This window comes from Capricornis sumatraensis, chromosome 6, assembly GCF_032405125.1.
Source record: "Capricornis sumatraensis isolate serow.1 chromosome 6, serow.2, whole genome shotgun sequence".
NCBI classification, from domain to species: domain Eukaryota; kingdom Metazoa; phylum Chordata; class Mammalia; order Artiodactyla; family Bovidae; genus Capricornis; species Capricornis sumatraensis.
In genome coordinates this window covers 72,949,718-72,962,826 of record NC_091074.1, presented here as the reverse complement: position 1 = coordinate 72,962,826, position 13,109 = coordinate 72,949,718, and the positions used below count along the sequence as shown (strand labels likewise).

Below are 13,109 nucleotides of genomic sequence, written 5' to 3'. Positions count from 1 at the left end.
AATACTTACTACAATAGACAAAGACAAAACTAAAACCCTGACCTGATTCCCCAGTGAATTCTCTTTCCACTAGAGCTGTTGACTGATTTGGAATGTTAATGTTGGTCTGAAAGACCACAAACTTCAGCAAGCAACTTGATATGGCATAACAGAAACTCAGTTAAATTATTTGAGGATTTTTTTTCTTGGACCATGGTTTTAGTTCTAACTTTTGTGTTAAGTAGCTTTAACCTTGGGGAAATCACTTGCCTTTGACACCTTTCATGTTTTTAAATAAATTTATTTTTGTTAATATTGCATAGATGTTTTTCTTGTCTATACCAATAATTTCTGAGGGCAGTAATATAGATAATATGTGGATCTTTTACCACTGACTGTTTATAATACCCAAGAAGTGTCTTTGTAAAATGGCGTCAAATTAATCAGTATAAATAGTAAGAAACTCCTGTTAGAAACATGACGTGTTGATAAAAACATAAACAAAACCTGAACTGTTTACATTAATTTAGGCTAGTGGGGAAGCTTCCCTATTTTTTATTAGGTCTCTCACTAATTAGAGTTTCAAGTACTGATAGCCACCACCATGTCATACTTCATCACAAGAGAAGAAAATGCCGTTTTACAGGAGAACAATTTCCCCAAGTTCTTTTTCGTCCTTCCCAGAGATTTTGAGTGGCAGCCATGAAGGGCAAAGGGGACCCTGAGAACAAAGAATGGCTTGGTTTGGCTTCTGTGACTTTCACTGGAGAAAAATGATGTACACAATTGTTTCTATTTAAGTTTCTACAGCCTCTTGTGAGTCATAGATACTGCAGTCCTTACTCCTGTGCAAATTACTTATGGCACTTATGCAGCCCACAGAAGATGGGTTTTTGGATTCACAGAATTCTCCCTACACAGCACTCAGTTTCAGTATAACCTAAAATTCTTGCTCCTGGAACTCTGGCCAACACACCCATCTTCTGGGGCTTCTTAGGTTATTGGCTCCTGCACAGGTGGGTAGAAGAGCTAAATCAGCACAAGAAAAGCAAAACTAAGGAAAGAAGACGTCATAAGGATAAAGGAGCATAATCTGTGACTAATAAACACTGAGGTGGCTTTTTTTACATGATCTGTAAAATGTCTTTAAAGCCAATTCCAAAAGAAAAGTTTCAAAAATATTCTAAGTAATACTAGCATCACTACAGTAAGTACATGGCCTCCCAAGGGTACCATGGTAAAGGATAAAAACTTGACTCTATGAGTTATAATTGTTTTAAAACATTACTTCAGAGTTTATTTTAAAATTCAATATAAAAAACACTGTTTAAGTGATGACTGTGACCCACAAAGATAAGGAAATATGTAGGATACATGTGGGATGGAAACACTTTTATAGCCTAAGGACCAGATTCACCACTATGTACTTCTGCATTGCATGTGTGTATGTTAGTCGCTCAGTTGTGTCCAACTCTTTGTGACCCTAAGGACTGCAGCCTCAACTGGCTCCTCTATCCATGAATTCTTCAGGCAAGAATATTGGAGTGGGTAGCCATTCCCTTCTTCAGGGGATCTTCCCAACCCAGGAATTGAACCAGGGTCTTCTACACTGAAAGCAAATTCTTTACTGTCCGAACCATTAAAAACTCTGAGGTTGCTAGACACTTGGTGAGGAAAAAGAAGATTTTAAGAAAAGTGTAAATGAATGGCACATGTAATTTCAAACCAAGCCTGCTGCTGCTACCTTACAGAATATATGGGTGTTTGGGTGAAGCAGAGTGACTAGCCCATCACAATTAAGAGTACAGAAGTTTTTGTAGTTCAACAGACCTAGTTCACATCCTGGCTTCACCTTTTTGCAGTTGAATAACCATCTGCAAATTATTTAGTTTCTCTGAGACCCAGTTTCCTTACCTATAAAATGCCTAGTGAAGTGCCTGACCAACAGAAAATATTCCATAAGTATCAGTTCCTCTATATGGGTTTTGTTGTTTTTAAGAAACTAAATGTCAACACCTACTGGTAGATTATGAAATCAATTTCATAGGTTACAACTAGCATATTTTAAAAGCCAAAACAACAAAAAACAAAGTACACTGAACATACAGTATTGTTCCATGATTCATATGCTGAGTTTTGATATAAATGCATTTTTTTTTTACTATAGATTACAACCAAAAAGTTTCAGTCTCTGCTCTACAGAGAAATTCTCAGGTTATTATATCAACAAGGCTGTAGGAATGCTGCCTGTAACCAAATAAGCCTCAGTAAATTTCAAGAACTTAAAATGTTCCCTACCTCTAACTTGCTGCAGTAAAAATAATACATGAATCATATAGAAGATAAATTTAATCTGATACTACAGGGCATTAAATTCAATTTTAAGACTGGTTTCTGTGTCATACTGGCTAATTTATATTTCTAACACAGTTTATAGGTATATCATTCATAGTTGATTAAACACTTATAGAAATTTCTTACAAAAATTTGGCTATTAGGCTCTCTTAATGAGGAAATTAGATACAATTTCTAAATAATTTTGAATTATAAAACTTTAAAAAAGGACTGTAACTTACCTAAGCATAAAATATTACTCCGCTAGAGTAACAGTCCCATCCTGATGAGCAGTAAAAAAAAAAAAAAAAAAAAAAATTCAAGGCCTATATGAGCACATACATTGATGGCCCACACTAGCTCAGTGAAAAGGAAAGATCCCAAAACAAAATGTGAGGGTCAACAATAGGCCTCTTTCCTCCACCAGGTCTTGAGCAAAAACCACCCTGACAGTATAATGAATCCCTAGTGCTGTTAAGATGGTGAGCTAACCAATTTTAGATTGGCAGAATAGGAATAATATGCAGTGATGAAGACTGGGCTATGCTGAAGGGTAGAATACTAGAAATTACAGAATTCAGCAGTTCAGCTGAATCTTGATGTAACTATATCTTAAATTTATCATTTTAGCTGACAGGATCAGAATGGCTATTATTAGAACCCATGGGATTGAAGTATAGGAATTCTGTTTTAAATTAGCACCCTGGGCAATTCTGATCCTCATTCTGGCTTGAACATCCTGTGTTAAAGGGACAGCAAGGATCAGAAAACATAAAAAGGTGGAGCTCAAAAGTAATTATCCCAACCTCACAGGTATCTAATATCAAATACTGGATCAGAATCTGACGCTTATTCAAAGTACTCCCCTCCTGGTATTATACTAAGGATACAAGTCAGCAGGGACCAATATGTTTTCCAGTTATTCAATAACGATAAGAAATGGTATGTTGCCTCATTGGAATTCACTGGTGAGAAGCAAAAAGTATGAAAGAGAAAGATCTCTTTAGATTAGACATACAGGTAAAAGGCAGCAATCAATAAAATTATTAAGAGTAAACTCAGCAAGAAAGAAGTGATAAACCATTCAACCACCTGATGAATCCATCTGGTTCCTAAGCAGAGAGCTCACATCTTTTATGGTATAGATGCCCTTTCCTCTGTCCTCAGAAAAGAATAAAGAACAAGGCAAAAGGTGGTTCCTTCCTACTTCAGATGAGTTGAGGGTACAGGATGAGGCTGCCCATAATCTTAAATTCTTTTTTCCTAAATTTAAAATTTCCCTGCTATTTGAGACAGACATTGGGTTGGGCTGGGTCATGCTTGCTATCAATGTCAAGTGTTGAAATTAGCACCACAAATCCTCCACCAGGACTGAGTCTTGGCACCAGGCCTTGTCCATCATCAATCTTGAATGTGAGAAAAGGCAAGCATGAATGCTATTCTCGGGAAGAAATGCAGCTGTACAAAGTGAAGGAAAGCACAGGAGATAGTAAAACCTAGGGAAAAGGATGGTAGTAATGGAAGTGAGGTAGAAAGCTAGTTCTTAGCTCCTCCAATTGCCAGCTGAAAAGACAAAAGAAATAGGGTCAAAGACTCACTGCACGGCAAGTACATGAGCCCCTTGAAATTGTAAGATGCCCCAAGAAATGATCTGGTTATCCCCGCCTTGCTTATTTTTTAGCCCAAACTCTAACAATGTTTGGAGATCAACACCTCTCTCTACAATACAAAAAAAAAAAGAACCAGACTACAAGAAAAGTCTTCATTAAACATGGCAGAATTCATCCCATAAGTCAAAGAACTTTTCAAAATTACAGAAAGGCAGAGGGAGTTCTGAGGTGTTAAGAGATAGGCTGACTTGAGACTCTGTGTTCTTTATTTACAGAAAGGCAGAAGAAAGATTTCAGAGAAGAAGCTAGTGTCACAAATTAAGATACCTGAAGGAGAAATTGGGCCTTTTTTTTTCCATTTTCTTACAATATTTATTTCCTTTACTGGAAAATAGTGTTAGACCAAACGGCAATAGGGCTCACCAAATGGACTCCATTATGTAGTTCACTTGGGCCCCTTGCTAGATCCTGATTTCCCTATTTGATGTGAAAAGCTCCTGAACTTCCATTCTTTTATCTGCTAAACTGTCTAAATAATGTATATTTAGGAGTTAAAGACGCATATTTACAATATGCTTAGCCTTGGAGTCTCCAAGTCAGGGTCATGGAAGAAAATATTCTGAAAACGGTCCTTCCATAACCCAACAAGTCTACAGATCACAAGTCCTGATCAAAGTTATAGGTTCAGTTTTCACATTTCCAAGTAGAAAATCTGCTCCCTGGCAGTTCTTTAACTCTACCTGACAAATACTGTACACCCTCAGTCCAGGCTCCTCAGTTTCTCACATCTCCATTAATACCCCAGCAAACAAAAAAATATATCCTCTTATCACAGTTCAATTCCACTTGAGCATCTATAGCCACTATTGGGATATAATCATGTTCTGAAAGCTGACTGGGTGTCCAACAGCAGCGAAGCTCGTCATTAGGATAGACATGTTGGCACCAATAATACCGAAGTTTGGTTTTTAACTACATTTTTTGTCAGTTTGGCTGGGGAGATCTGGACAGCTGGAAGTGAGCTTCTCCATCATTTTCTGTTTCCTTCTTTGTATCAATTTTCCACCTGTGAAGCCCAACACCCCACCACCAAGTGCAGCTGCAATTCCTGCCACTTTGAAGCCTGCAAGGAGGCCAATCGGACCCCCTACCACTCCTCCGATGAGTGCACCTGCCACAGGCAGAGCTGCCAGCTTGTATTTTGCAGCCTGTAAAAAAAAAAAAAAAAAAAAATTCAATTTAGAAATTGAGTTGAGAATATCTCCCTGTGGTGATATGCATTTTCCTCTCATTACTCCTGGCAATGCCTCTTTAACTCGTGGTACATAATTAACCTTAGAGATTGTTCTGGGGTTGGGGGAGGGGAGAAAGTATTCCACAGGTACTCTAATTGCTCCAGATCTCAGAACTTAAGAGAAATGAGCTACAAAGAGTGGACTGCTACAGATTGATTTACTTGCAAAACAGTCAATTCACTAACTATCTAGCTAGCTTATTTAAACAGTTTCAGTAGCCACAGATACTCCCAAAGCTTTTATGTTGCACACAGATTACTCCATGCTATGTACCTGGGGTTAAAAGCCACGTTCTATGGGAAATAGATGGACCCACACCATGTGTGCTGTCACGTCCCTAAACTTTGGCCCCTACTGGATTCTGGCAACCCTCTCTACTCCTCTCCTGGACCCCTGAAAATATTATTTTGTAACACCAAGTGCCATATAGCAGGGCTCCAGTTTACTCTCTCTCTGAAAAAATTTCTCTCCCGACAGAAGGAATCTTAGAATAGAATATTACAACAACCATTGATTTCCTGCACTACCTATGTGTCATTTCTTCCTTATTTTCTTAATTGCTGGTTCCCTCAACATTAAAGAGAACAGATCAATTGGGTTAATACTAGGGATTCCTGAGAGCCAGAGTACCATTGATTTGTCAGCAGGAGCAGAATCTTACCTTCCCCAAGTTTTTGGTTCCCTCTTCAACATTCACAGCAGCACTGTTGACATGGTCTTCAATGCTGTCAATCTTTTCCTGCTGAGACTAGATGCAAAGGAATTATGAGTGAACGTTCCTGCTGGGGAGCAGCAGTCAGCCAATACACACTACTTTAATTCCTGTAATCAGAGCCCTGGGTACTGCAGCCTTGCAGTCTTAATAGTGGTTCATTAATAGCATCTGATAAACCATGTTGAAAGTACAAATTCACTTGTATGAAAAAAAGAGGGTGACTTAATTATTAGACAAGAAAAGGGTGGCACCTTTATAGGACAAAGCATCTCACACTAAAATGCATTCTAACATACAAACATATTATTCTCCAAATGAATCTACTTTCCAGGAGGAAAAACATCCAAATAAGCATTTATGTGTCATGCGAGGTTTGATGGAAAAAAAAAAAATCAAACCAAAAGCCTTTCTAACTTATCTTCTTTGAAGATTCAGTTTAAAACAGACAAATCTGTCTCAGGAGTTAAATGCCCTTGATCCAATAAACACAAGTTATTATGTTTTAGGAGTAAAAATATAATATGGTTTGACCTGCCATAAAATTGTTCCATTTGTGATATGCACAAGGGAGCAGTGAACGAACTTACTGTCCCATGTTTTACACCTGTACACTTCAGTACATTTAAAAATCATGACAAATTAAAATGTTTCAGATCAAACATATTAATAAAGCCGTCTACATAAAATGGCAACATCTGTGCTGACACAACAGAAACACGGAATCTCTGGGTGGAAGTGCAACTTTCCCCTCAGCTATGTGAAACCCCACTATACCACTTCTGATAAGTGGCCACTGAATCTCAGCTCAAACATCTCCAGTGACAAGAACTCACTACCTGACAGAGGAACATATTCCCATTTTTAGAAAACTATATTTACATGGAATTTACATATAATATACAACCAATTCTTAGGGCATATCCTTTGATTAGTTCTCACACATGTATAAACCCATGTAAGCATCAACCCATGTTGATGTAAACATCAACATATAGACTATTTACTTTTGAGGGTTTTTTTTAATTCACAGATAATAGAAGAGAATCCCTCTTCAACCCCAACTAAATGCCAAACTAGACTCCATTCAGAGCTCAATCTGGACCCTATTTGTCCACTGTGATCTTGGCTCTTTATGCTGGGCCAAACTATACATACACAACTTTATTCTACTACAGGACAGCAAGCCCCGAACAACAAAGCCTCCTCACCCCTATCTACCAACCTTCCCTTTTGCTTCTGATTTACTTATGTTTGCTTTCATTGACCTAGGCCTCCCAAATCTGACAACCATCAACTTAACACTGGCACCTCATATTGTTCTCAGCATCCCTTTAACAATTATTTAAACTATTTATGAGGATCACTATAGTTTTCTCAAACTAGAGTAATGAATAGACTTTCCTTTTTAAAGGAAAACAATTCTCCAAAGAATCTAAGAATATGTTTATGGATTTAACACTGACTTAGGTTTCCTTACCTGCCTGAAAAAAATAACAGAATCTTAATAAGCAGTTATAAGAGCACCTAAGATTCTGGGGGGAAATGTGATTTATTAAGTTAATATTTGTCAAGCAGAATGCAATTTGGGCATTTGAAGTCAAAACTATGAAGAATTGTTTTCCCCTTGTTGGTAGTTGTACAGTTTTATTAATGTGCCTGGAAAGTACAGGTTTAAGAAACTAATGCCAAATTCCAGATATGTTCCTTTATTCTTCTCTCTCTAAATTCCAGCCAGCTTTCAAGGCCAGCTTTAGTCTTAGATCCCAACCAACTAAGCTATCTTGGTTCTGAGCTCCAAAGATAGATAATATGAATATACTAAACTTAATTATATGCACTCATATACACAGAAAAGCCCAGAAACAAGCACATAAACACTATGATACACAGGCAGAATCTACTGGCCTAGAGTAGGCAATAAGCAGGGTGGGTAAGTATGGTGTTGACATTAAGGGATTCCAGTAATAGGAAAGCGACTATAGGAACTACAGTACTAAAATGTCTAAAGGTATTGGTGGTGGCAAAAGTGGAATTCTAAGCAAAGAGTGAATCAAACAGGGAGGGACAAAGGCAAGAATGCAGTGGGTTGGGGTAGGGAATGGTGTGTGTGTGTCAGTCGCTGAGTTGTGTCCTACTCTTTGTGACCCATGAACTATAGCCTGCCAGGTTCCTCTGTCCATGGAATTCTCCAGGCAAGAATACTGGAGTGGATTGGCATTTCCTACTCCAAGGGTAGGGAAGGGAGTGAGAAATAAGACAATATCTCATGGAGTCCTCCCAACAATTTACAAAGCTAAGTGTAGTTAACATTCTGAAGGTCACATAAATAATAAATGGAAGAATCTGATCTAATCAATTACAACCCAGTTTTTATGCATTGGGAGTAAAACTTAAGTATAAAAGCCATACAGGATATGGCAAAAGGTAGAGACAAAACTGGATGAGCAGCAGTAGTGACAAGCTATTGAGCAAATGGCCCAGAGTTTTCCTAGTTCCTCTTGACTAGAAACAGGGCTGGTTCCACAGTTACAAGAACAGAAGAGGGCACTTGAGCAATAAGGCTGAAGAAAAAAAAGCAGGCTGTCTAGTAGACAATAATTAACATTTACTGAAATATACATGGATCTCTTAATGGCTTTGCAAGTGCTTACTTATTATGGTAAAAGTATATATAAAATTTACAATTTTTAAGTGTATAATTCAATGGTATTAAGCACATTCACAATTTTGCGTAACTATTGTGACTGTCCTATAGGTTCTTTTTTAATACTATTCTCTATTCTTCATTGTACTGAGTTTAGCACAATACTATGCACACAAAAAGCATTCCATAAATACATGGTTAATTAGCCTAAATACTATCATGTCCATGTGATGATAATGAAAGGATGTGGTCACTTTAGTTATGTTTCCAAATCATATCATGTCTAAATGGAGTTTCTGTTGAGTCCTTGACCATGTGGTCATGAGAACTCAGTCACCCTGGGAACAGTAATCAGGGGTTCTTCTTTGAGCTTTTGCCTAATAGCATTCTGTCTCATGTCCTTACACAGACTGTTATAAATAGGACATCTGTATAGAGCCATGGCTATACCCAGAGTTTTCTTGTACAAATCTTTCTTAGATTAGGGGCTAGGAGCTGCTTATATAACCTAATAGGAAATAGAACTTGTTAAATGGCCACAAACCCTTAAATTCCCTTTCATGTGCCTATTTCATTGGAAGACAAATGCACTCCTTTTGAATGAGAACTTGTACATGTTTAGTTTTCAATCAACTCTGAGGTATAATTTACATACATTGTAACTCATCCATTTTATTGTGTAAATATTGATGATTTGCAGCAAATCTAAATATTTGTGTAACCCTACATGTACAGATTTTACAAACTGGATTAGATCAGATTATGAGTTATAAAAATTGAATAAATCATGATTATAAAAACAAATATTTTTGGATTTTTATTATATACTTCTCTTTCATACACAACTATATTAATAGATTGTACAGATACCTAACTCAGAAATTTCAAACATTTTGCTGCTTCTGATTCAGAAGCATAAAAAAGGAAAATGCTTCAAACAATGTACTGTACTCAATTTTAGGTGTTACATTTCGAGAAATAAATCCACAAACTAGAGTAAATAACTAGTACTGAAAAGCTGAGAAATTAGACTCTAGAAAAAACATTAGAGAATCAAGGGTTCTTAAGAGAAGAAAATATGCTGCGGTGTGGTTGGGTGAGAAAGGATAATGCTGACCTCAAAAAACTGAATAATTTTTTTTCCTTTCCATTATGTTTTAGTAAAAGAATATTGAATACATTTCCCTCTGTGATTGGGTAGGACTTTATTTATTCTATACATAAGATTAATTATTTGCATCTACTAATCACAAATTCCCAGTCGATCCCTCCCTCATCCCCTACCCCTGTGGCAACCACAAGTCTGTTCTCTATGTCTGTGAGTCGGCTTCTATTTGGTAAATAAGTTCATTTGTGTTATATTTTAGGTTCCAAGTATAAGTGATATCATATGGTACTTGTCTTTCTCTTTCTGACTTCACTTAGTATAATCTCTAGGTTCATCTATGTAGCTGCAAATGGCATTATTTCCTTCTTCTTTATAGCTGAGTAGTATATAGAAAACCCTAATAACTCCACATAAAAACTACTAGAATTGACAAATGAATTCATCAAGGTATCAGGATATAAGATTAAAATTTAAAAATTCCTTTTAATCACATAAAAAATACTTAGGCATAATAAACTTGACCAAGGAGGTGAAAGACTTACATGCTGAGAACTATAAAACACTGGTAAAGGAAAGATGATTCAAAGAAACAGAAAGATATCCCATGCTCTTGGATTGAAGGACTTAATATTGGTAAATTGGTCATTCTACCCAAAGCAATCTACAGATTTAATGCTATCAAGCTTCCCACAACATTTTTCACAGAACTACAACAAATAATCCTAAAATTTATATGGAACCATAAAAGACCCAGAATCAATCATGAAAACAGGACTGCCAAAACAGTCCTGAAGAAAAAGAACAAAGCAAGAGGGCTTCTCTGGTGGTCCAGTGCTTAAGAATCTGGCTTGCGGTGCTGGGGACACAGGTTCGATCCCTGTTCTGAGAAGATCCCAAATGCAGTGGGGCAACTAAGCCTGGCACCACAACTACTGAAACCTGAACACCCTAAAGCCTATGCTCAACAAGAGAAGCCACCACAGTGAGAAGCCCACAACTACAGCTATAGAGTACCCCTGCTGGCTGTAACCAGAGAAAGACCGTTTGCTACAAACACCTCAGCTCAGTTTAGTTCAGTCGCTCAGTCGCGTCCAACTCTTTGGAACCCCATGAATCGCAGCACACCAGGCCTCTCTGTCCATCACCAACTCCCGGAGTTCACTCAAACTCATGTCCATCGAGTTGGTGATACCATCCAGCCATCTCATCCTCTGTCGTCCCCTTCTCCTCCTGCCCCCAATCCCTCCCAGCATTAGTCTTTTTCAATGAGTCAACTCTTCGCATGAGGTGGCCAAAGTACTGGAGTTTCAGCTTCAACATCAGTCCTTCCAAAGAACACCCAGAACTGATTTCCTTTAGAATGGACTGGTTGGATCTCCTTGCAGGCCAAGGGACTCTCAAGAGTCTTCTCCCACACCACAGTTCAAAAGCATCAATTCTTTGGCACTCAGCTTTCTTCACAGTCCAACTCTCACATCCATACATGACTACTGGAAAAACCATAGCCTTGACTAGACAAACCTTTGTTGGCAATGTCTCTGCTTTTGAATATGCTATCTAGGTTGGTCATGGAGAAAGCAATGGCAACCCACTCCAGTACTCTTGCCTGGAAAATCCCATGGACAGAGGAGCCTGGTAGGCTGCAGTCCAGGGGGTCATGAAGAGTCAGACACGACTGAGCGACTTCACTTTCACTTTTCACTTTCATGCATTGGAGAAGGAAATGGCAACCCACTCCAGTGTTCTTGCCTGGAGAATCCCAGGGACAGGGAGCCTGGTGGGCTGCCATCTATGGGGTCACACAGAGTCAGACACGACTGAAGTGACTTAGCAGTAGCAGCAGCAGGTTGGTCATAACTTTCCTTCCAAAGAGTAAGCGTCTTTTAATTTCATGGCTGCAATCACCATCTACAGTGATTTTGGAACCCCAGAAAATAAAGTCTGACACTGTTTCCACTGTTTCCCCATCTATTTCTCATGAAGTGATGGGACCAGATGCCATGATCTTAGTTTTCTGATCTTAATCTTGAGCTTTAAGCCAACATTTTTACTCTCCTCTTTCACTTTTATCAAGAGGCTTTTTAGTTCCTCTTCACTTTCTGCCATAAGGGTGATGTCATCTGCATATCTGAGGTTATTGATATTTCTCCAAGTAATCTTGATTCCAGCTTGTGCTTCCTCCAGCCCCGCATTTCTCATGATGTACTCTGCATATAAGTTAAATAAGCAAGGTGACAATATACAGCCTTGACATACTCCTTTTCCTATTTGGAACCGGTCTGTTGTTCCATGTCCAGTTCTAACTGCTGCTTCCTGACCTGCATACAGGTTTCTCAAGAAGCAGGTCAGGTGGTCTGGTATTCCCATCTCTTTCAGAATTTCTACAGTTTATTGTGATCCACACAGTCAAAGGCTTTGGCATAGTCAATAAAGCAGAAATAGGTGTTTTTCTGGAACTCTCTTGCTTTTTCCATGCTCCAATGGATGTTGGCAATTTGATCTCTGGTTCCTCTGCCTTTTCTAAAACCAGCTTGAACATCAGGAAGTTCACAGGTCACGTATTGCTGAAGCCTGGCTTGGAGAATTTTGAGCATTACTTTAGTAGCATGTGAGATGAATGCAACTGTGTGGTAGTTTGAGCACTCTTTGGCATTGTCTTTCTTTGGGACTGGGGAATGAAAACTGACCTTTTCCAGTCCTGTGGCCACTGCTGAGTTTTCCAAATTTGATGGCATATTGAGGGCAGCACTTTCACAGCATCATCTTTCAGGATCTGAAATAGCTCAACTGAAATTCCATCACCTCCACTAGCTTTGTGCATAGTGATGCTTTCTAAGGCCCACTTGACTTCGCATTCCAGGATGTCTGGCTCTAGGTGAGTGATCACACCATCATGATTATCTTGGTCATGAAGATCTTTTTTGTACAGTTTTTCTGTGTATTCTTGCCACCTCTTCTTAATATCTTCTGCTTCTGTTAGGTCCAGACCATTTCTGTCTTTTATCGAGCCCATCTTTGCATGAAATGTTCCCTTGGTATCTCTAAGTTTCTTGACGAGATCTCTAGTCTTTCCCATTCTGTTGTTTCTTCTATTTCTTTGCATTGATCGCTGAGGAAGGCTTTCTTATCTCTCCTTGCTGTTCTTTGGAACTCTGCATTCAGATGCTTATATCTTTCCTTTTCTCCTTTGCTTTTTGCTTCTCTTCTTTTCACAGCTATTTGTAAGTCCTCCCCAGACAGCCATTTTGCATTTTTGCCTTTCTTTTCCATGGGGATGGTCTTGATCCCTGTCTCCTGTACAACAGCACGGCCAAAATAAAGAACAAAGCAGGAGGCACAACTCTCCCAGACTTTAGACAATACTACAAAGCTACAGTAACAAAAACAGCACAGTACTGGCACAAAAACAGACACATGGGTCAAT

The 13,109-nt window shown here is 38.5% G+C and overlaps 1 protein-coding gene across 1 annotated transcript in view; it reads right to left on the bottom strand.

Annotated features, from left to right (window-relative positions):
* Nucleotides 1-4,612: 4,612 nt before the first annotated feature.
* The window catches only part of STX17 (syntaxin 17), a 54,766-nt gene continuing 46,269 nt past the window's right edge, over nucleotides 4,613-13,109 (bottom strand). Inside the window, exons 6-7 of the mRNA XM_068974464.1 lie at nucleotides 5,880-5,966; nucleotides 4,613-5,131 (exon numbers count right to left, since the gene is read on the bottom strand). Of these exons, the coding sequence (XP_068830565.1) occupies nucleotides 4,892-5,131; nucleotides 5,880-5,966 (327 nt within the window). The 3' untranslated portion in view covers nucleotides 4,613-4,891. The remainder of the gene's footprint in view (nucleotides 5,132-5,879; nucleotides 5,967-13,109) is intronic.